Below are 23,312 nucleotides of genomic sequence, written 5' to 3' on the forward strand. Positions count from 1 at the left end.
TACAACGTTATACATTCCAAGTTGTATACAGTATCCACTTGTAGATTACGTCTTGTCTTTTGAAAGTCAAATGACATGAGCCGTCATAATGGGCTGGTGCCAGAGTGCCGGAGCACTACTACTACGAACTGCCCACCTACATACTTGTCGTGTCTCTACCAACTTCCATTGCCTCCAATGTAGCATTGTATATGATTCCAGTTCACGGCCCCATGGCACGGCCTCTTGGCTTAAATCTGTTCCCGCAAGGTTGCGACCGCTGTGAGAGACTGGCAGCGTGAGAAACATGTCCGATGGCAGCGCCTCGTCCTCGTCTCCCCCGTCACTATCTCAACCCATTAACGACACCACTCCACGGCGGCTGTTGACACTGTGCAGCGTAGGGGTGGCCCGACCCTTCCAACGCAAGAGGTGGTCGCCATCACTCCTACGACTAAGTCCATGGACATGCGTCAAACTCGGCACGTTCCGAGACCTCTGCGAAGCACGAACAATACAATTCATCGCTTCCAATACGTCGATTCCCGTGCCCAAAGTGTACTGTTCATTCCAGAGAAGGGACAAGCGGGATGGAACCACAACCACATACATTGTAATGCAACGGATTCGCGGCCAGACCTTGGCGAGCGCGTGGCCGACACTGTCTGCCTCATCAAGGAATAAGATCTTGCTGCAGCTGAGACACTTTGTCCAGGTGATGCGAAACTTACCTTGGCCCAAACGCGAGTACAAGATATCAAATGTTGACGGAGGCTCGCTTTGGGACTGCAGGCTCGTGTCCGGCGTGGATCGATTTGGCCCGTTCAAAGACACGCTGGCCTTTCATCTCTTTCTTCGCAACGGCCTCGAAAAAGCGCCGCCAGAGCTCCCAGAGGTTGATGAGATGATTAAGCTACAAGCACGAGATTGGGGCCCGGTGGTCTTTACCCATGGCGACCTGAGCAGTTTGAACATCCTCGTCAGGGGCGATCGTATCGTCGGCATAGTCGATTGGGAGACCGCTGGCTGGTTCCCGCCATACTGGGAATACTCGACTGCGTGCCAGGTTAATCCTAGAAACACATTCTGGGCCGAGTGGATTGATCACTTCCTGGAACCGTGGCCCGACGCCCTTGAAATGGAAAGAGTGAGACAGCGATGGTGGGGAGTCATTTGACAACACGTGTGCGACGGCTTCCCTTTTACTGCTTGCGTTCGAGCAGGCAGGTCATATTTTGGTCAGGACCCCTTCTGCGTTGTGAAGATAAGAGGTGTGAAGTCAGTCTGAACAAACCGAAATATGTGCATGGCCGGTTTGCCGAACGACCTGGCCCGTTCCATTGTAAGACTCTGGGTTCCGAGCCACTTGTTGACCCTTTGAAGCGCGATCAACGCTTCCATGACCCATGAGAAGCAGTTCCAACTCTTGTTCGGTTCATCTCACAGGTAGGCGCTTGACGCAGAATCGAGCTTGGTTTAAGCGAGCACACACCATCTTGGACTTACACCGGGCCAACAGCATGTTTGTGGGCAGGTAGCAACGTTGAACTTCTTTTTGCTTCAATGGTCCATTGAACAGAACACCTGGTATGCAAACTGTCATCATCTAGCAGCTCCTGTAGCCAAGCGACAGCTAGGGAGGGAAAGTGCAGGTGAGCTGAGCTTTCGCACAGTAGTCGATGGTCTTCCGACCTTCAAGAAGGAATCGATAGATAGGCAAGGACCTCTTCTTTCCTTTCACACAACTCCTTGACTGCCACTGCCAGTGTCCTGCTCATAGAAATCATACTTCTTCGACCTGATTTTTTCTCGTCTCCCAAACAGGTCCATATTGAGCAAATCTACCTTACATATCCTTTAGCATCCGCCAGAGTCCAGTCTGCATGGTTACTGCGGAACACGGACAAACTCACACGGAGAGCCCCTGCCCCAATTCGGATTCGCAGCTCTGCCGGTAAAGGACGAAAGCAGGTGAGATGCTCCACGGGCAACATTTCGAGTCTCGATAGCCGCTGTATTGGCGAGCTGCACGCTTCACTCCGGGTTGCAGCGTGTTGTACAACCAGCCACTCCAGTACCCTGGAACCCATCGCCCGTCAGCTCGCTCCCCCTTCCTCTCGTTGCCGGCCAGGTTATGCGCTCGGTTTTACGGAAAGATTGTTTGGGCCGCTTCCATACCACAAGAGGGGTGGATAGTTTCAGTATGTGCCCACTGACAGTGAGTGCGAAAGAAGGTACACAATGTATCTTGAAGGTTCAAGTTGTGGCTTTCAGCTACCAGTAGCTAGCTACCTTAGCTACCTAGGTATGTATCATTCTCTGTACAACAGCACAAAAGACATTATCTCACTATATGAGAACACGAACGCCATGCCAAACTGAAAGCTTCCTTCCGCCGTGCCGGCTCAAAAGACAAAAGGAAAAAGGAAAAAAGAGAATGAAGAGAAAAAAGCGAAAATTGAGAAGAGAGACAAAAGATTCGTGGCAGCAAGGTATCGTGACACTGACTCTTTCTTTGGTCGATCAAACCCAGTGACAGACCAATCAACCAACCCATCCATGCATCAAACCACCTGTGTCACCAATTAATTGTTTGGTGGGCTATACTCGGAAGTTGTGTAGTCTTTCTCTCCTCCTCGTCCTCCTTTTGTGTTGAGGGATGAAAAAGCGAAACAGAGAATGAGGAGAGACGCCATTCAGGTTTTGAAACGGGGCAGAATTGTTTCTCTTTTTCCACTTTGCCAAACTATCCTGTACGACTGGAGTTGGATGATTTTCGTTGATGCACGCGCAACTAAGTCGCACTGATGCCGGCATCGGTATCGATGAATTAGGCCTCTGAGTCTTCGGCAGACTGGTCTTGATGCTCATGCTCATGCTCATGCTCAGGCTCGGGCTCATGCTTGTTCTTATTGTCCTGTGATGCCGTCGACGGCAATGCCGCTACGCTATTGTTGTCCAACAAAGATGCATCGTCATCAATGTCCTCTGTCAGATCCAGATCCGAATCCAGATTCGAGTTCAAATTCATGTTCGGACCTGTCCGTAGACTTTGGACGGGCGTCGGTGTGCGGGGAGACTGGAGACCACTAGCAGCTGTTGCCGGTCTGGCGACAGAAGGGGTTGATTCATTCTGTTGGCTGCCATCTTGGGACAGACCCTGTGATTGTGGCTGCGGCTGCGACGGACTCTGTATCTGTGACCCAGGGCTCTCGCGTTTCTTCTCCTGTTGTCGACTCGACAGAGATCGAGGCTGCGAGCTCCATGCTCTTAGAGGCCGAGGAGCTGCTTCCGAACTGAACTTTCGAGCTTGTTGTTGTACTGGGGATGGAGATGCGATTGCTGATGCTGCCGCCGGCGAAGGTACCGGTCTCATGCTAGGCGGTGGGACGATGGCTGGTAAGGACCAACTCGAGCTTGTCGGCCCACCACCACCCCTTTGGTTCGTGCTTGGAGGAGTCATGATGCCTGAGAGAAAACTCGCGGGGCTCCCGACATTGGACTTGGACGGCGTCTGTGTGTGACTGCTGCTGGTGCTGCCTGCTGTGGCGATATTAGATGCCGAGTCTGATATGCCTCCAATCGATGTTTCACGAGCTTTTCGCCAATTACCCCATGCCGCGGCTGCCGCTAGTGGAAGTGCCTTGGGAGATTGAGCATATGTCGACAGCGCGGACGACAATGAGGGAAAGGAAGTGGTCAAGGAGCCGGATCCAGAGCCCGCGGCTGTACTGCGTTCTCGAATCTGTTGTTCCATCTGCAGATTGGTCTTGAGCCGGATTGCGGCATCCTTGACCGAGTCTCGATCGAAATCTGGCTGCGAGGAGACAATGTTGATGATGTCTTCGAGGTCGTCAATGCGCACATTCAACAGCTCTCGAAGCCAACCGACTTCCGCCTCGCGCTCTTTGAGTTTTGTGGGCGCCTCCATGTCCACCGCGGCAAGATCGCCTTCGAGCTTTTCAATCTTTTGCTCTCGGTTCTGGAGTTGGTCTTGCAGGACCATGATGGATTCTCTAAGAGCTTGAGGAGAGATCTTCTCCGGCACATCGGATCCTCTTGCTAAAGAAATAGACGCGCTTGTTGCCCGTGGAGGCGGAGATGCAACGATGGAGGGAGCGGGAGTGGGGACATCGACCCCTTTCGCGGCGGCAGCTTCTGCCGCTGCCCTGGCCGCTGATTTCGTGATGGCCAGTCGTTCCTCGAGGTCAGCGATCTTGCTTTCCAGATGCTTGACTTTGTCGTTGCTCAAATTCAGCTTCTCGTTGAGATGATGCTCAAGCCGTGTCCGGTTGTCGAACGAGTTGTGCAGCTCCCTGGTGTGACGGTCGCGCAGGTCATTGAGCTTCTTTTCGTGGGCCTGATGTTGGTCTTCAAGCGCACTTTCTCGCTTTTCGTTGGCTTCACGGAGTGCTTCCTTGTGGGCCTCTATGGTCTCAGCCATCAGTGCGTCATGTTTGGCTTTTTGGTCTTCGATATCCAGCTCGGCGTGATCCAGGCGACTTTGCAGCCTGGAAATTTGCGCTTCCGAGTCTGTTCGGATACTGTGGAGTCGAGCGTTGGCACCGTCGAGTTGGGCCTGTAATTTGGCAGTAGCAGTGGCCAGCTCAGCGTCTTTGCTGCTGATTACATGAGCCAATTCACGGTCGAGGTTGAACACCTTTGTGTCCAAGGCTCGGTTCTCCTCCTGCAGTGACGCGACCAGCTGGTTCAACCGGGACACCTCGAGTTGTGACTGCTCTAGTGCAGGCTTGAGGTGTAAGCTGCTCTGGAGTTCATTTTCCAGCACGGCCTTGTCCTGTTCCACTTTGTCACGGCGCTTTCGCTCAAGTTCGAGCTCATTCTCAAGGGTCGCCAACCGGTTGTGCAGACGATGTTCCTTGTCCCTCCAGTCTGCCTGCTCGGCATGCAAGTCGTGGACGACTTGGATCATGTGGCCCTGCACACGCTCCAGCTTGTTGCGCAGGGTTCGTCGCGAGTCCGCTTGATCGTCCAGTTGCTGGCGGAGTTGACGCAATGTTTCCTGGAGTTCCTTGTTTTTCTCACGTTCGAACCGAACGTCCTCCCGCCATTGATCGCTCGAAACACGATACTCTTCGAGGGTGGTCTCCAGTGCCGCGTTCTTGAGATTGAGCGCATCCACTTCACCCTCGAGGTTCTTGTATGCTTCTTTCTCCTCGATAAACGCCTGTAGGGAATGTTGCGCCTCTTCCGATGACTCCCGATGCTGCGCGGCCTCCTCCTCGGCTATGCGCAGCCGCAAATTCAACTCCGTCACCTCTTCTTCGGCCTGTCTTCGTAGACGAGCTTCCTCGGCAGCATGTTCTTTGGATATCTTGAGCATGCTTTCAAGGCCATCGATCTGTGGCTTATACTTCGTATCATCCTGATCTTGTTGGACTCTGGATCCCCGTAGCCGAGGATGATGAGAGATGACATCTTCGACAATCGCCTTAAAGTCTAACTGGGTGTGATTTTGTTTCTCGGCTTGCTGAGCAGTGATCTGTCTCATCTCTTGCACCATCTGGTTGATCTCGGTCATGTCTATTGAAGGTTGCGGCGCGACCGGTGGCTGGTAGGCTGCCAAAGCTTCGGCGACGGCGGCGCGGATCTTATCTTGCCTGCGACCTCCTCTTCTAGCCGCAGGAGATTTGGCCCTGTAGGATGCAAAGCCTTCGAAAGCGTCGTAATGTTCCTCGTCTTCGTCTTCATCGTCGGCATCAGAGTCTTGGGGCTCAGTGGACATGCTCCGTCGACTACTCTTGGGCCTTGAGCTCGTGACCACAGAAGCCAGAGATTGTTGAATGACTTGGAGAGTCTTCTCTAGAGGACCCAAACGATCCTCGAGAAGGCCGCCGACCAAGTCTCTGACATGTCCATCGAAAAATTCGGAACGCAGCCGCAAGTTGGCGTCCTCGGTGGCTGGCAGGGTATCATCCCAGTCACTCACGTCATCCCGCCCGGAGTTCAGGTTGTGTACTCCAATTCCAAGGCCAAATGACGCATCATTATGTGACTGGTCAATTTCAGCTGTTCCAGCTTCTTGGTGCTTTCGAGAAATTGATTTTGAACTTAGACTTGGACTCGGCGCATCGCTGCGAAAGTTTCTATCCAGGCGCATGTCCACGAGAGGCGTTGATTGAAGTGGGGTTTCGCTTCGTTCAATGCCCAATTCCGGATGCACTTCAAATTGCTTCATGACAGCGTCGATTTCTTCAAATGACGGTACGGGTTCGTCCTGGGGACGCAGCCTTGGAGACTGACCGTTGTACTCATTCTTCTCCCGAGCCTGGGGTCCTGGATTTTCGGCTCCGGAGGACTGCGACGAACTCTCATGCTCAGCATCAGAGCCGGCGTTGTCCTCAACGCCACTGACCTCCTCGTATACCTCGACTATTTCTTCCACGTCAGACTCTGAAGATTTCTCTTCTTCTGCGTAGCTATAGGCGGCTTGAGGAGGGGAGGAAACGGTGGCTGTAACCTCAGGAGAAGACTGCTTGGAGTGCGTTGGTACCGCGTATTTCGAGGCTTCCAAGCCCTGGGGCTTCCGAGGGGTTGCAAAGGTTGACGACCCGTGTGGACTCGACGAGGAAGGTTTGAATTCGAAGGGCTGTGCTAGAGCCGACAGAGATGGTTTGGGCTTTTCACCTTGTGCTGTACTCGAAGCGACTTCAGCCTGAGCCTGTGACTCTTCGCCGCCATCCTTCGCCTTCTGTCCTTCGAAGTCTTTCTGCACTTCTTGCTTCAAGCCACCTGCCTTGTCCGCGTTGTTGGTTTCAATGTCCTCCTGTGATGTAGCTTGGCGATGAATGTCCAGTGGACGCGCTTCGTCAAATTTGACTGCATCTCGCTGATCCTTGAAAGTGAACCCTGATTCGCCGGCGGGCACATGCCCATCCTCCTTCTGAGGAACAGGTGTTTCGGCCTCGCTGCTCTGTGGCTTTTCCTCTGCGGGAATATAGCTCCAGCCATCCACAGGTTTCTGTGGAGTTTCCGATCTCGGTTCGTTTGCCTCGACGTGGTCAACAATGTCCGACAGGATTCTCGAGTGGTTGAAAGGGGCCGAATCAGCAAAGACAGGACTGGCATCTCCATCACTGCTTCGTCGTACTCGCTTTTGTCTTTCCGTAGGCGGCATAGGCCGCCCATCGTCTTCCTCTGCGTCGGTGTCGGTGCCTGATCTTCCGTAATCCCTCGTTTTTGGTGGAACGATCGGTACGGCCTTGGTTGCTCGTCGAGATACCTTTAATGTTGAATCGATGACAACCTTCCCAAATATGCTGTTCGGGACGTTTGAGGCCGCTCCCGTGGGATCAGTAACACTTCTTTTCACATTTACGATGGCCGGTCTGGTGGGGTTGAACTCCGGCGCCTTGACATTGAAGGTGGCGGAGCTGAATTGGAACGGCGTCTCTTTCACAGGCTTTTGGGACACCGAAGAAGGGGTGAATGGAGGCGCTTCCACATTAAGGTGCGACATTGAAACTCTGCTCCTCGCGGCAGGTTTTTGAATGGAGGGCAGCGGCGCAGTGGGAGGCAGACCGAACGGAGTGAAAGGGTCCCCTCCGAATGAGAAGTTGGTGCTCAAGAAGCCGGCCCGAGGATCGAATGGCTTTGCCTCCACGTTGAGCTTTGTTGTCTGGGGGCGATCCTGACCAGCTCTAGGTTCTGCTTTGGCGGCGTCGCTCAACGCTTGCCAATTGGCAAACGGATTTTTATCGTCCATGAGCATTGGAGTTGCAGCTATGCTAGGGTTGGTCTCGATCTCGGATTTCTCGTCTGTGATCGTTTCAGGCCGCCTGAGGATCGGAGGTTCGTCGTTTACGGACTCGTCCATGGCAGAGCCGTTCCTTGCAATTCCATCCAAGTGCCCAGTCACCCCAGATGAGTCAGCTTCATGCTCTGCTTCCTTAGCATACAGTGCAGCCTCAGCTTCATCAATTTCCCTCTGTAGCGCTAAGCTAAGATTTTGACGATGACTCTTTGGTGTAGGATGTGCGATCTCCAGAGGCGGCCTAGAATCTCCATTTCGCTCCTTCGTATGAGCCAAGCTCTCGACACGCGGAGGCAGTCTAGGGCTGGGTGTATGCCGATTAAGGCCCTGTGGGAGCGCATGCCCTTGTGATACCATGTAATTAGGCCGGCCTTGTTCCGGACCAAGCTTAGCCCCTGGACCGCGCATGTCCAAGCCTCCTGACTGGGGCACGGGCGACAAGACTTCCCCAACATTCGGGAGACGTAAGGGGTGGTTAGGCGAGAAGCTGTTCTGACGAGAGGACAGGGGCTGTATTTTTGGTTGAATGCCTGGAGGGAGTGAGCCAGGCTGTGAAAGATGAGGGTCGAATGAAGAGGGAATCCCACCACGAACGTTGGGAAGGGCAATCGACTGTTTGTAACCATGTAGAGGCTGCGGGCTGATGCCGGCTGATGATATCAGAGATGGAGAGAATGGATGAGCTCCCGCTTTCAGAGCATTGCTTCCAGAAGACGAGGGAGCAATAGGAGGCGAGTGGGCCAACCCTGGATAAGTTGAGGACACTTGACTCAAGGCGGGCGAAAAAGGTGACCTGGTCGGCGGCGGGGCTTCCGAATTGCTTGGACTGACACCTAATGCGCGCAGCTTTTCCTCCTTCAAATGATTTACCCAGGACTCCCATTCTGCTTGATCGGGAACATGGACTTGAAACTGGCGTGACTTGCGTTCGGCCTGCAGTTCTGTTGGATCCGGATAGATCGCGCGGCTCTGGCCACTGCTTTCGATCGGTGCACCTTCAGGGAAATCGGGGTCTGAGCCATCCACGCGATATCCGGCTGCAATCCAACCTTGTATTCGGTCTTTGATCTCTTGAGCCGTTAATAACGGTGGCAGACCCGCAGATTGTCGGTCGGTCAACGGTAACGCAATGATACAAGTCTTGCCCCTCCAGACCACTTTCTTTTTTGGCCGCTGATATGACTGCATTGAACCAGGTCGAGGCCGCGCCGCTGGAGCTGGACTGCCCGACAGTTTCTCCCCCTCTTCAACTGCTGACACATTTATAGCAACGGCCGGGGCAGGCTTCTCCTCCATTTCGACACTGCCACGTTCTTGCTCACCCATGCTGGTCTCCTGAGACGGAGACGGTGGTCGACGCCGATGTTCAGACCCTAACGGGGAAGTTCCCAAGTCATGGAACGTATCAGGGGTGATGGTCGCTAGGCTCTCAGTCATACGGTGCTTTTTCGAAGATCGGTCCACGCTTTCCAACCCCCAGGTGTCGAGGTACGCTTCACGGGTTGGGGTAGTGGTCGCACTTGTGTTGGAACCGCTTTCCTCAGATTCGCTCAACCAGTTCTGTCTCTCCGAAAGCGCGTTCCGGAGTCTTCTCGTCGTAGACAGACGCTTCCTGCGCTGGGTGTAATTTTCGTCTTCAACTGCGATGTACTCGTCGAGATGGCCCGTGGATCGAGTCCTGCCCAGTTTCTGTTTCGAAGCGTATGGAGATCCGGAGTCTACACCAAGAAATCGACCGCCAGAATGTGCAGTGTGAGGCGACCCTCGAGGACTTGGTGTAGCATACGGCGATCCCCAGGCCGCAGCGTAGTATGCACCGCTCCCTGCCCGCTGCCGTAGATACTCGGGAGACGTGACTGATTCGGACGGACAGCGCTCGCGACGTAGGGTTGGGAGAGGAGGGAGAACGAAAGGTGAGGTCCCGTGAGATTCGGAAGGAGAGGACGACTGATTCCGAGCTCTGACTTGGAGGGGGCTTGACGAAGCCGGCCCGGAATGGGAAGTTCTAGGTCTGTGTCGAGGGGCCGTAGGACCAGTCTGAAGGTCGATTGCCTCGTCGTTCATCAACGGTGATTGATGTAGGCCGGTAGCAACTGTAAGATGGCGGAGGTGAGGCACTCAATGCCCGCAGACTTCAGATTGACATGACAGACACGGCCCCAGAGACTAACCACACTGCCACGGAACACAGTGGTTGCGTTTGGGAAGAAAAGATGGATGTCAAAACTCAAGAGTCGGTTCAGCTTCGATGGCTGCCCGTGCTACTGCTGGGTGGGCAGATTGATTTGATTTGGTTCCACGTTTCGAGTCCAAGTTGTTGGTTGTTGGTGGTGGACCGAAATTGGGAAATCAGGCCGGGTTGGAATCGAGGCACCAGGCGATGCTTTGGGAGTGACGCGACACGCCAGGCTTCTTAGCAACTTCTTAGTCGCTTCGTAGCCGCTTCTGGCGCCGGCGCTGTCTGGGGCCCTGAACGGGGCGTGGCAGGCCGGCTGCTGCCACCGTCCAACGGGAGCTGCAAGGCTGCCCGGGATCAGCCTCTGCCAGCCAGGGGTTGACTTCTCTAACTTGAAAGTACCAACTTTGGCCTGTCCCGACTGACAGAATTCTCCGATCCAGGCCTGAACATGCCCTCCTACTGCTATTGGTACAGCCATGGTGCAGATATCTGTATTTGAACGCTGGTAGTTGTTGTACCTGTACTTCCCACCATCAAGCAAATGCTATATTGCTCAGTCCGTGAACACGTCAGCCCCGTTGGCCCTTTTGGCTGGACTTTCTCCTATTCAATCAATACCTAATTAGTATCATTCATTTCCTATGCCACATGCCCGCCATCAGCACTTCCGTCGTTAAGTCGTGAGAGCATCGAACCCTGCTCAGGTTGATGCCAGGATCTGCTAAGAGTCATAATATAACGGGGTCGCTTCAGAATGCCACAGTCTCGCCGAACCTCGAAAAATACTGGCATGTTGCATCCGTCGCTCTCGTCGCATCGAATCGTATGCTTCGATTGTCGTATTCCACATTCTTCTTGATTTCATGGAAACGGTTCGCTTCTGGCACCACATCCCCATAAGCCAGGCCTTCTTCCTCCAGCACCATGATTCTCCGCGCGAGCACGGCCATGATAGGGCCCTCCCAGACTCCCTCCTTGCCGCTTCTTCTTAATTGGGCAATCGCCCGCCGTCGAATATCCCAGTTTCGACACTTGCATGCGACAAAGAATAGAGGGTGGATAATCCCAAGTTCCATGGTGAAAGGGATGTGGTCAACATCTAGAGGGCCAGCTTCCGGCATGCCGAGGGCGGCGGTCATCTGTTCGACTTTAGACACCATATCCTCAAAATCATCTTCAAAGGCATCGAACGTGGTTTCCGGCCCAGAGTCTATGCATGTCTTGAGCATGATAACAGCCGTCTTGATTTGCAGTCGTAGTCCTAGTAGGCTTCGGCTGTCTGCGTCCGACAGTTGCGTGGCCTGGGACTGAAAGAACTCTTCTAGAGCCGGGGTCCACGAATCAAAAATGCCGATCGCGTCCTGTCGTTGAAGCTTCCATTGCATGGGTACCGAGTCTGCCGGCCAGTATCGGAACATGCGCAAATCGGACTTGACTAGCTGGTACACCGATACAAGGAGGTTATCGAGATGATTTCGTACTTGATCCAGACTGAGGTTGGTAGGTAGGACCAGCGGGACGGGGTCCACGTGAGTTGACAGGGGCCAGGCTTCGTCTTTGGAAAATGTGCATGCTTGAATATCATATCGTGCAAAGACGCGCAGCATCTCATCCATGTCGCTCTGGGGTGTCTCTTGAAAGATTGCTTTTGACGGCTGACCGGAGGAATACGGGGTCAGCGAGGAGCTGCCATCTTTGGAACGCTCCATCTCACGGATCAATGCTTTCATTCCGGTCTGGTAGTGGAAGACGGCAGTCATATTATCCCTCCGCAGGACCTCAAAGCATGCAAATAATATACTTGCAATAATGGCTAGCTTGGCGTTTGTCGGGGAGTACACGTTGATTCTCTGATGCAGCTGGTGGACTGCCTTACCATATAGCTTCAGGGCGTCCTGGTAGCTGTCCTCCTTGAGCAATCGGGGAGAATATTGGCCACAACGAATCTGATAATCCTCATGTAGCGTGCCCAGTGCAATGATGGCGTTGCGGATGACGGGTTCGTCTTGACCCACTCGAAGCACGAGCTTGGTCCAAAAGCCAGACTCCGACCCACCGGTGAACGCGGGGACCGTGCAATATTGGAATCGGTGAAAGATGCGACGTTCTTGAGTGGTTCCTTGGAAGGGTTTCGAGATGGAATTGGGTTGATATAGATGTTGGAAAGTCACACGAGGAGGCGCTTGTGGTGGCAATAACGAGGTTGATCTTGAGCTGGCCGTGGCATCCTGGGGAAGAAACTCGTACCCATCGCATCTGCGCCCAGTGGAGGTACATCGCTTGCCTGACACAACGACTTGTGAGCGCCAGTACGCAAGGCAAAGACATCAAGTGACGACCAACTTACAGCTGGGTTTTGCCTCATCACACTTGACGCGCCGTATCTGAAGAGGCAAATTGGGTCAGATATGCGGGTCAGAGACACAATGGTGAATGTTTCAGCTGTACAAGGAGGGCCCGAGCTGTGGCGGGCACCATAGGAAGTCGGGTCCGATACATTATGTATGGATGGGTGTAGATGCTGGTCCGTGGGGGGCACTCACCTTGCAGGTTATACAGCCAGTTCGTACTTTTGGTCTGCTAGCCCGCCTCCTACGGACCGCGACATGGTAGGAAGGGGAAGGTGCAGATCGTGCAACGATTGGTAGACGGGGATTAGAATTCGCGTTGGCATCAGCCAGATCTGTGCCAGGACGCGATGTGGACCTGGCCACATGAGATGGGCCAGCTGGCCGTGAGGGGAGGGAAAGAGCATATGCCCCGTTTGACGACCACATAGCGGGCAGACCTAGCAACAGTGGCAAGAAACTTGTGTCAAAAGTACGAGGAGAGGGGTGTCAAGAGTGGCCTGGATTCGTTGCAAGCGGTGAACAGGATCTGCTGTCGGCAAACTCGTACAATTGAAGTCCGAAGCGGTCCGCGCCTTGGAGGCGTGCGACATGCAGGTACTTCAGGTGAGCTTGGTGGGGAGGAACTTGAACCAGATGATGGTCGTGATATGGTCTTACGAAGAAGCAAAGCGTGGAAGTCAGTGCACGTATATACTGATGGAAAGGGAGTGCAATCCGTCTGGCGTCATGGTCGAAGTCTTTGAAACCTTTCTCTCAAGCATTGAGAAGCTCGGTAGCCTGCCAGGCTGCTTCAGACGTTTGCGAAATTCAGCTGTTTGTCCAGTAAAGGAAGGGCCTTGCAGGGCACAAGATATCAGTCAATAAGGTGAGGCAGATAGAGGTTCTGTTCTCGAATAGGCGTGGTAGATCGATCTCGTTATGCCCGGAGGAGCCTAGCAAGGCGTCTGTTTGGGCAATGCCCGTCGCCAACGCCGACGGCGCAGCGTGTAGAGCTTCGGCGGGACAGAGAGAAACCGAGGCAAAGGACCTGGTTCTCGTCGTTTCTCACCAAGGGAAAGGCATGTAAAGGCGAAGACGGCAAGGAACAACAATTTTGGGTTGCCGTAAGCCAGGAACACAAAAGGACGTGTTGAGGCTGTCAGATCTGACAGCGACAGACTGGATCCAATGTGGCTGATCGTGTGGGACGAAGAAGTGAAGTTGAGGGTCTGAAGTCTGTGCCCGCTGCCAAGTCAGCCGGAGATCCCGACCACGACACGGTCCGTCGGCGAAGCACGGGGCGTCCGATTGGCCCGCTCGTAAGATAGACTTGGGCTGTGCAGCATCTGAGCCAAACTTCTCTCCACTGCAGCACTGCAGTTGCAAATGCCAACATGACCAGGGTCACGAGTGAGCCTGGAGCGTATATGGTCTAAGACTACTAGGTACCTAGGGAGGGTTGCTGGCATAAGAAGCACAGCAGCGATCCAACATTACCTCGGCGCCCTGTACAATGTTGCTTGAGAAGTCCGCAGCCTGAGTGGAGCGTTGTAGCCGGCAGGGAAACCGCGGACAATAGTTGTTCCGTTCCGTGAAGTACGGGCACGTGCGAGGCTCGCAACGCGGTCACTGCAATAAAGTAACGTGCAAGTTTCGCATGTAAACAAGACCAAAGAGAAGTCAAGCATCAGAACAAACAACAAACATCCCCAAGCATGATAGGTACCTAGGTATATGTCCATACCACGATAAGCCGTCATAAAATGGTAAGTGCCCAGCTCTCCTGGAACGTACTTCAGGTTCCGTCGCTTTGTGTGGCGCTTCGCCCACTCACCCACCACCGCCTGGGGTGTGCCGGTTGGGCATATTCACACGTTGACGATGCATAGGCTTCTTCATTCCGGCGTCTCGCCAAAGACTTCGCTGCCTTACAGGCTTCTCTTCCTCCGAATTATCTCTTTCCAGAAAGCGACGACGCCCTCTCGGTTCCTGACGACCTCACACAACTTGTGGTGCTTGTCACGGGCGCAGAAGGCACCCCATATTCGCAAGGACTATGGCGGTTACATCTCAAGATACCGCACGACTATCCCAAGAGTCCTCCAAAGGCGACATTCAAAACCCGGATATATCACCCAAATGTGGAGGAGACGACCGGCGCAGTCTGCCTGGAAACATTGAAGCGAGACTGGGACCCCAAATTGACCCTCAAAGACATCCTGGTGACGATATCCTGTCTCCTTATCCAGCCAAACCCGGACTCGGCGCTCAATGCCGCCGCCGGGGCACTTATACAAGAAGATTACGAGGCATTCTCAACACAAGCGAAACTCATGACCAGAATCCATGCGCCTATTCCTTCGCATCTAACTAGCGCTGTGCAGGAAGCCAAGCGACGTGGTGAGGAGCACGATGCTGAAGAGGAGAGGATGAAGCGGTCAGCAGAGGCGGCGGACTCTGGTACAGAAGACAGAAAGATGGGCCAAAGTAGCAGGAAAGAGAGGGGCCTCCTTAGCAAAGCTGGGAAAGGAAAGCGCCCTCTTTCAGACTTGTCTCTACCCGTCGATGGAGACCAATATAATGGACAGGACAATGCGGCGCCCAACAATACGGAAAAGGCTTGCCCCATCTTTTTGGACGACAACACCGGACAGCGGCCACGAAAGTCGCCCAAGACAAAGCGTTCTGATGGTCCCAATACACAAAACACAACCCAGTTCCAGGTATCGAGTGATGAGGTCGGAAAAGAGAACAAAACCGCCCCTGTCAAGCCTGCGGCTCTTTCTTCTGCCGAAGCTGCTACTTCCAGGCCTACAGCACTGCGGAAGGTTTCGAACGTGGGCGCTAGAAGAAAAGCACAGCCACGTGTGGGAATTCGACGGTTATGATACCAAAGTCAGCGGGTCCATGCATTGGTTAATTATGGGTACTTTGATTCGAGCATTCTTTGAATCTTGTCTTTTCAACCACTAGTCTGAGCGTTCAAGCGAGAGAGAGTGATGACGAAGCAAAAGGGGAACGGCACGTACAGTATGGCATTGAATGGAAAGGCTGGCGTTGACATGGGGGAAGGGTTCCTGGTTAGAGGGCGTTTGCGCAACCTTGTCACTACTGTGTTATTCCCCCACTGCCGGGGACAGTCCATAGCAACCCGCAAAAACAACGACAGATGATTTCCATCCCGCCTGAGGACTTCCTGCCTCGCGACCGGCCTCGACCAGCAAACAATATAGCGACGTCGTCTTGTCCGGCGAGAACAAACAAGCATAAAGCACTAATGGTTGACCAGAACTGCCGGCTGGTATGGAGACCCCTGGATCTACGTTGCTCATGCAAGGGGTTGCGTGCTGGTGACTCTTCCATACTACGCCTCTGGTGACCGAGGGTGTATGTACCTCACCAGGTGTATACCCGGAGTACAGGCTGAGTGGCCAGTCCCTGGGGATCTCATGAAAAACAAGGGGCCCGGTCCAGCCACTGCATCGATTACTAGTATCAACCAACCAGCCCCCAGGATTTCCCAGCGCTAAACCGCAACCAGCCGCCAAACAAACAAAGCTAACCTCGTTAGGATGCTTCCGCCCCCTTCTTCCATCACCACCTGTACTAGTCAACACCGGCCGTCACTGCAGGGCGGCTGGGGCAGAGAGACTACAGAACAACCCAGACAACTGCTGTAGACTCGCCCAATGATAGCCACTGGCAGAGGGACGTATCATTGTGCATCCCAGGTTAACGTGTATCCCCGCCAACATTGTGGCTCCCCGTCTTTTATTGTCGAAAATAGCCACAGGCAGCATTTCGCAGAGCCCTTTCCATGCGCTTCCTGCAAGGCCGGAATGCAGTAGGCTGGTTGCGGCGCAAAAAAGGGGGGTGGGATGCATTCGCTTTAAATGTTGATCCCTGGCTTGAAGACAGCAACAAGCTATATATGTGAACAGTAGGTCAGTGCCCAGCTTTCTGAAACTTGACTCAGACCATCATCCGATCTTCGAGAACACAAGGACCTACCTATCTAGTACTACTCCATACAAACTACTACATTGACCACTTCAGCCCTAATCAGACGTCCTTTTCACCTCTCCTTGCAATACAAGACCATACTTCGCCTGCACGAGCATTGATTGCCCCCTTTGCACCACCACCTCTCAGACCGAGAAAAGGACATAGAAAGAATAACAGCGACACGAACCCATTCCATCCCTCCGTTCCCTGTTTTCAAAGTCCACCCCGCAAAAATGCATCCCACACTCTTCTCATCCATCACCACCATCCTCCTACTTCTGCAATCTCAATCCACATTCGCGGCTCCAGGACCCCAGCAGGGCCAAAGCGAAGACACAACCGCTACAGTGCCAGCCATCTCACAAATCCCCGATGGCCAGATTCAAGCAGCAGCCACAACTTCATCTGACGGCACTTCATCTTACGAGAACCCCTTCACCAGCTACACCAGCATGACCAATTCATTGGGCGTCGTCACAGGCATGCCGTCCGTGGTGACCAGCCAGCCATCAGTGGTCACGAGCCAGCCCGAGGTCGTCACCAGCCAACCTGTCTCGCCGACTTTGCCTAGTTATTCTGGCTTTGCGTATGGGAACAGTACCACCGGCACCACTACTCAATCCGCAACCGGATCAGCTTCTGCTTCCGGATCGAGCAATACTGTGCAAACCGAGTCCTCGTCATCGTCGCCCACAACTTTGGCCACTAGCAGCAAACCCGGCTCGAGCAGTGGTAGTGGTACCGCGAGTGCGAGCGCTACTATTGCCCAGGCCACGGGTGCTGCGGTGCCAGTGGTTGCGAATAAAGTCGGCGGCGTGGGGATTACCTTGTTTGTTCTTGGAATGGGGTTCTCGTTGCTGTAAACCGAGGTATGGATGTAAATTGATGAATGTGATGTGATCTGTGAGAACGAAAAAAATGCAAAGTAATTATTGAGTTTGGAGTATAATGGGCTTCAACTGGGAAAATGGGACAGACAAAATGGCACTGGGTATTGATCAGCGATTGGGAACGATATATTTTGGAAAGAAAATCGAACGAGACGGAGTAACATGGGGATGTATTTCGGTGTTGACAGGCGGAAGCGCTCCGGCTAATTGGACTCTGTCGGTCATAGTATTGTACTTGGATTGCATAGCTGGAGTTCTTTCGCATTGGATAGGACCGATCGAATTCGATATCTTCCGCCATAATCTATCGTCTCGTTTTTCTTCCTGCTTGAATCGGGTCCTCGCTGACCGTGTATGTAGCTCGGTCTCGACCGTGCTCGGTGTAGAACATTGCCCATGGCTGGCATTGCAGCCGTAGACCGTAGACCTTCGCATGACGATGGGGGCCTTTCTAGCAGCCGAGGCCAGGGCCAGAATTCGCAGCCATCAGGGCCGATATTGAGAACAGCATCTCGAGATGTGCGACAGATGTTGTGTTGTACATCCAATGATACTGCAGCGACCTGCGACAGCGACAGACATCCTGCTGAGGTTATGTCCCGAATGCCATCTGACAGCTACTGGAACCCTTCCCTTGTAGCAACTCCGACACCAGGGCACAAAAGTATGCTGTCCAATATTCAGCACTGAGTTCGCTTCCTTCGTGGCCGAACTGTTCATTTTCCCAGCGCGTCTCAGACGTCGAGGGCTCTATTCTCTGATCCCAACCCGCATAATAACATTCCCCGTAATTCTGTACACTCTTAACTTTTCGCAACCGACGCTCCCTGCTGACGAGCCCAGTCTGCGAACTCTCTCCGCTCCTTTCTAATATCCATAAAGCCCACTCTATCTTCAAGGCCCCGAAACGGATTGGGTTCGCCCTCTCTTTCAATCTTTCCGGCCCATTCATTCCAGCTGACGGGTTTTAAGGATTCAGAGCCAAGGATCAGACCCAAGCATGCAAGTGAAACTGATATGAGTGTCTCCAGTTTGATGTCTAGCGGCAGGGGTGCATTTTTGTGGTATTTCGTGGACAAGATTGAGAATTCGTGCGCCGAATATGCCCTGGATTGGGGGTGGCCTGTCAGTGACTTTGTCTGTGCAGTGGTTGCAGACAGACATGAACTTACGCATGGAAAAGCGACAAGAGCCCGACAAGGACTAGGAGACGTGAAAGGACCGACATGTTACTACCTTGTTGCTGTGTGTCGTGATGCTGCTTCAATACCCTGAAAGTCCACTGTACATGTTGTTGTACGTCTGCTGCTGAGGTGCTGCACCCGGTGATAATGACGGACAGAGCTGAAAGCGTCGCTGCTTTAACAGCGCGCGTGAACCTGGTATCGCCGTTTTAACCACCTATAATATCCACAACTTCAAGGGACTCGATTGGCATGAGATGGTGTGCCCGATGGAGAGACCATCAACAACTTCGGCCACATACCGATGCCAATGATAATGATAATATTCACAAATGGACTCCTTTCCCTTCTCCAGCCGCTATTCCTAACCCCTGTTAAAGGCTGTTCCGGGTGATAACTTCCCTCTCCTGAGTATATCGCTGCATCGGATATAGCCTCCTAAGCCGTGCTCAAAATGCTCGGGTCTATAGCAAGATTTACCAATGACTCCGGTAAGCCAAGCCTGGTGGCCCCTGATACCCAATACAGTACCTGCCTGGCAGATCCCCAGGTCATGAAGGCGAATGCTCTGGAACGTTAACGCTAATGCTGACCGAATTTACGCTTACAAGTCGGTTTGGAGAAGAGTCTGAAATTTGTACAATCCGTGTCGCAAATCGGAGAGAGCATTGCGGCCCCTTACTTCTTTGAAGCCGCCCACTGGACCCTCGCGAAAGAGCAGGTCGGTCTAGGTGAGTGAGCAGTTTGCCGCTCTCCCTCTTTTCCTTCGCTCTCAGCACTTGCGTTGCATTGGGCTGAGAAAACATGCCGAGCCGAGCTCAGTTTCATCGGAGGCATGGCGTACTAACTGGCTATCTGTCTTTTGGCAGCACGCCGATACTTTCGACTTTTCAAGTGGATCGACTGCTTCAATGCCGCTCAGGCAGAATATGCGCGCATCAACAACAAACCAGAAGTCAAGGCCGACGAAGTACATGCACAAAAATTGACAAGAACTAGCTCGGAAGACGATGTGCGGCAGCTGCTCTCTGTTTCCAAGTGGTCGTTCCTCGGCATTTACCTTTTTATGGAAATGTTCACGATCGTAAGTTCTTTTCTTTCTCTCGATCGGGCGGCTGAATCTTCTGTGTTCAAAGATATAAAGCAAAAGAGAGACTCATGACACTAACACAAAATCGCCTTGCCAGAGCAACGCCTTGTCCATCACATCTTATTCCTGGGGCCCAACGCTACAAATGGAATCGTTGAAGTTCTGGTTCTACTCCCTCGCCGTGTCCTTCGTGCTGGGCATCTACGACCTTTGGTTGATGTCCGCTGCCGAATCTGAATCTCAGCCTACTGATACCAGTACGACGGACTCTGGTTCCACCGAAAACGAAAAGGCGACAAAAGGAGCACAAGCACCGCAACACACAAAAGATGCGAGCGCTCAACTGTCTAGCAAGCGGCGAGCAATATACAAGCAAATCGTCCAGGATGGCTGCGACATGCTTATCCCCGCTTCGATCGTCGGATGGGTCCAGCTCGACCCTGTCACGGTCGGAGTCGCTGGATCAATCAGTGCTCTGTTGGGTGCATCTGATGCTTGGAACAGAGTTAATCAGTGATCAAGGAGAAGGAGCTAGCACTAGCTTCGCGGTCCAGTTGCATATGGGGGGCGGGATCGCGATCGCGATCGCCGCTCGGGCAGCATTGACGCTAGAGTGTTTCCAAGCCCGACCGGGGATGTGACGTGCTTCCATGTGGTCCACAAACTGCAGTTGCGTTCTGGGACATGGAGCCAATGTGATGGGGGAGGGGTGCTCATGCAAGGCTACCTTAGGTACCTACGGTACAGGTATCCGGGTGTGACTTGCAGTGAGTGGGTTTGATGGGTGTCACCGAGTCACTGATTGCAACCCAACCCCTGGTGCCCCCAATCTCATCCAAGCGGCAACGTGGCACTGGCAGCGATCTAGGACCGATCGATCTTCCTGGCTTGCAGCATGACCCTGCGTGCAGACAGTCTGATGTGACGGATCGTTTTCGGTTTCGGTTCCCACCCGAGGAGCCTGCCAGGGCGTCTCGACGGTCGTCTGCCTCTACACTGGCATCGAGAGGATCCTCCGTGCAGGTACAAGTAGGGCGGGACAGCTGCGCGCTATTCGTCCGAACGAGTTCCCTGAGTCCGGCTCAGCTCACCCGGGGCCCCTCTTCCCTGATGACCAAGGTTGTACAGATCAGATTGTTGACGGACCATTGGATAGGCGGGCGCATAATGCATTATTTGTTAGCAATCCACCGCTACCAGTGTGACTACCTATGAAGAGGTCATGTAAAGACATGTATGTCATGTTGCCGGAAGTTGTTCATCAGCAAACCCCGTTTCACTTCTGTCGACCACTACAGGGCAACATGCTGATTTCACGGCACAAGTTGAGACGATTGTTTAGTTCCAAGAGCCATCATAAGGAGCTATCCATTGCATTTTCTGTTCTTATTCTATGATACTAGGTGCTGTCTATATTCTCTCACAGTATCGTACTATATCATCATTATCATGGGTGGAAGTCTTTTTGTTCTCCGACCTACATTACGGTGCTTTGCCTTGGTTGGCGATGGCATGACCATCACCCAATTTCGTTGCTTTTTCGTCCTTTTCCTCTTGCTCGGCAGGCATGATCTCCATGCCTAGGCGATCAGAATCCTCCCCCAGCCCAAGAAGGGAAGTCCATGAACACTAAATCCCTAGCCAAGGACCTAGTTAGTTGCTCGCCTGAGACTCCTATTTTCAAGAGAGGATCCGCACTAGTTGGCGTCATTCAGTCATCAAGAGCCGCATAATAACTATAGTCCTGGTTCAGCAAAGGGAAAGCTTCCGGCTCCGGCTGACCGGCAGTACTATGCCAGACAGGGGAGGGCAGACTGGACAGACCACCATCCTTCTGTGGTGTGTCGGAGAAGACATGTTCGAAAGTCTTGGCCCACTGAACGCGGTTGTTGAGACCCTCCAGACCCCAGAGTTCCTGGAGGAAGTGCAGGAACGAGGTGTGGGTGTACTCCGAGTTGGAGGCGTACATGGTGCCGTCGTCGTGGATGAGGGTGTTGGGCGGGATCCAAGGGGAAATAGCAAAGGCGGGAACACGCACGCCAAGGCGGGTGAAGTCGTACGTGACGTTGTGGCCGTCCGAGGCGCCGGAAAACTTGAGACCGTCTTGCGGAGCGGGGATGTTTGTCGGTGGAGGCACGTGGTCAGCAAAGCCGCCGTGTTCGTCAAAGTTGATGATCAGCAGACTATTGTACATTAGCATTGAATTGATTCCAAAACAGAACAGGATAGGTAGTTGCGACTTACACATTATCCCAGTACGAAGAGTTTCGCAGAGCATCATACAAATGCTTGATCATGAGTTCACCGGCGGCCATGTTGCTGGTCGGGTGCATCGAGTCAACAGTACAACATTCCGGGTTGATGTAGGAGAACTGGGGCAGGTTGTTGTTTTTGAGGTCTTCATAGAACTGGTCGGCATGGACAAGACGGTCCATGGCGTTGTCCTGGACCCATTTGTAGATGTAGGCATCAATGATGTCGCTCTCGTAGTAGTTCTTCCAGCTGATGTTCTTGTTGCTGAGGGCCTCAAAGACAGAGGTGGCGCACGTCGTCCCCGTGACGTTGGCGAACCAGCCTGTAGCCTGGGTGTCCTTGTTGTCGACGTAGCCGCACGACGAGCCCGACGTGGCGAACATTCGGTTCGGGTTGGTAGGGCCGGGATGTTCGGCATAGTACGAGTCCCAGAAGGCATAGTTTTGGGCCAGGGTCGCGAGCGTGTTGGACTTGGCCGGGTCGTATGCTTTGATCACAAACGCGCTGTCTCCAGGCGTCGCGTTGTACTTGTCCGACTGGCGCTCGATGAAGCCCGACATGTCGGGGACATCGTCGTTGGTCGGGTCCCATTTGCGATAGATCTCGTAGCTCACGCCGGCGAAGTTGTGGTCCGGGTCCTTGAGAGGTACCTCCGCTTCATAGGGCGAGGCGCAAATCATGATAGGCTCGTCGTATATCGTCCAGTTGGGGTTGGTGAACTCGTTGCAGTAGTCGACCTTGCGCAGGTTGTTGATGTCCGGGTGGAAGTCCCAGTACCCGGCAATGTTGTCGAAGGAATGGTTCTCCATCATCAGATACACCACATGGGTGATCTTGGAGCTGAGGTCGGCCCATTTCGATGACTTGGAGTCAACGGGCGCGCCGATGGCTGAAGACACGAGCGCGAGCGCAGTGGCAAGAGAAATAAGACGTGCCATTTTTGTTTATCGGCTCGTGCGCTCCCTGGTCTTGATGGAAGAGACTGTCCTCGAGCTCGAGACTTACCATTGTTCCTCAACCATTAGCTCGGCTTTTTATGCTCTGCAACTGCGCCGTCGTCGGAGCGCGGTATTCCGCCACCATCCTACCTACCTGTATGTCCTCAGTTGAGGATTGTCCACCTCTCTTCAGCGTCGTTGTCCAATGACTCTTCCTAATCACCACCACGTTGTCTTGAGGTTGGTGATATCCAGAGCTATCGCCGACCTACCCGTTCTGTGACCCATAGCCGAACAACTATTTTCTTCCCGGAAGCGACGTTTGCAGAGCCGACTTGGCCGGCATGCAGACCGAAGAGCATTGCAGAACGAACTATTAGGTTCTGAGTTGTGTAGCTCGAGCTGTGGGTGCGCCGAGCTAAAGACAAGCGCGAACAAGAAAAAGATGGGGAGCTTAGCTACGTAGCTGAGCTTGAGCGGAAACCCGCAGATGCATGGAACAAGGATGGAATGTCGGCAGAAGACGGGCGGACAGGGACCAGGAAGGCATTTAGAGCAGCTATACAACACTAAAATATACTAAAGCTCTTAGCCTATGTTAGTCTTGCATAAGCTTACTTTTTGGGGCCCGGCCCCCACTGGAGGCAGGCTGGAGCTTCTTTTTGCTTGAGATGCTTGTTCCAACGGCCC

At 53.3% G+C, this 23,312-nt stretch overlaps 8 protein-coding genes across 8 annotated transcripts; 4 read left to right on the forward strand and 4 right to left on the reverse strand.

Moving 5' to 3' along the window:
• Positions 1-133: 133 nt before the first annotated feature.
• HMPREF1120_04131 (uncharacterized protein) lies at positions 134-7,250 on the forward strand. Its single transcript, XM_009158238.1, has 2 exons — positions 134-2,284; positions 2,338-7,250. Exon 1 carries the CDS (start codon positions 287-289, stop codon positions 1,154-1,156), a length of 870 nt encoding a protein of 289 aa, XP_009156486.1. The 5' UTR covers positions 134-286; the 3' UTR covers positions 1,157-2,284; positions 2,338-7,250.
• HMPREF1120_04132 (uncharacterized protein) lies at positions 2,810-9,817 on the reverse strand (the record flags this gene model as incomplete). Its single annotated transcript, XM_009158239.1, has 1 exon — positions 2,810-9,817. One exon carries the CDS (start codon positions 9,815-9,817, stop codon positions 2,810-2,812), a length of 7,008 nt encoding a protein of 2,335 aa, XP_009156487.1.
• An 864-nt stretch (positions 9,818-10,681) lies between these two features.
• Positions 10,682-12,431, reverse strand: HMPREF1120_04133 (uncharacterized protein; the record flags this gene model as incomplete). Its single annotated transcript, XM_009158240.1, has 3 exons — positions 10,682-12,216; positions 12,280-12,316; positions 12,381-12,431. 3 exons carry the CDS (start codon positions 12,429-12,431, stop codon positions 10,682-10,684), a joined length of 1,623 nt encoding a protein of 540 aa, XP_009156488.1.
• Positions 12,432-13,870: 1,439 nt separating this feature from the next.
• Positions 13,871-15,803, forward strand: HMPREF1120_04134 (ubiquitin-conjugating enzyme E2 S). Its single transcript, XM_009158241.1, has 2 exons — positions 13,871-14,028; positions 14,152-15,803. Exons 1-2 carry the CDS (start codon positions 14,026-14,028, stop codon positions 15,148-15,150), a joined length of 1,002 nt encoding a protein of 333 aa, XP_009156489.1. The 5' UTR covers positions 13,871-14,025; the 3' UTR covers positions 15,151-15,803.
• Positions 15,804-15,920: 117 nt separating this feature from the next.
• HMPREF1120_04135 (uncharacterized protein) lies at positions 15,921-17,527 on the forward strand. Its single transcript, XM_009158242.1, has one exon. The coding sequence runs from the start codon at positions 16,501-16,503 to the stop codon at positions 17,128-17,130; it is 630 nt and encodes a 209-aa protein (XP_009156490.1). The 5' UTR covers positions 15,921-16,500; the 3' UTR covers positions 17,131-17,527.
• A 433-nt stretch (positions 17,528-17,960) lies between these two features.
• Positions 17,961-18,385, reverse strand: HMPREF1120_04136 (DNA mismatch repair protein MSH5; the record flags this gene model as incomplete). Its single annotated transcript, XM_009158243.1, has 2 exons — positions 17,961-18,264; positions 18,330-18,385. The coding sequence occupies 2 exons, from the start codon at positions 18,383-18,385 to the stop codon at positions 17,961-17,963; spliced, it is 360 nt and encodes a 119-aa protein (XP_009156491.1).
• A 220-nt stretch (positions 18,386-18,605) lies between these two features.
• Positions 18,606-20,919, forward strand: HMPREF1120_04137 (uncharacterized protein). Its single transcript, XM_009158244.1, has 4 exons — positions 18,606-18,832; positions 18,953-19,072; positions 19,211-19,425; positions 19,529-20,919. The coding sequence occupies exons 1-4, from the start codon at positions 18,796-18,798 to the stop codon at positions 19,946-19,948; spliced, it is 792 nt and encodes a 263-aa protein (XP_009156492.1). The 5' UTR covers positions 18,606-18,795; the 3' UTR covers positions 19,949-20,919.
• Positions 20,774-23,109, reverse strand: HMPREF1120_04138 (phospholipase C). The gene is made up of 2 exons (XM_009158245.1): positions 21,676-23,109; positions 20,774-21,614 (listed from the first exon to the last, which is right to left on the reverse strand). The coding sequence occupies exons 1-2, from the start codon at positions 22,620-22,622 to the stop codon at positions 21,143-21,145; spliced, it is 1,419 nt and encodes a 472-aa protein (XP_009156493.1). The 5' UTR covers positions 22,623-23,109; the 3' UTR covers positions 20,774-21,142.
• Between the last annotated feature and the right edge of the window lie 203 nt (positions 23,110-23,312).

The sequence above is a fragment of the Exophiala dermatitidis genome, assembly GCF_000230625.1.
Source record: "Exophiala dermatitidis NIH/UT8656 unplaced genomic scaffold supercont1.3, whole genome shotgun sequence".
Lineage (NCBI taxonomy): Eukaryota > Fungi > Ascomycota > Eurotiomycetes > Chaetothyriales > Herpotrichiellaceae > Exophiala > Exophiala dermatitidis.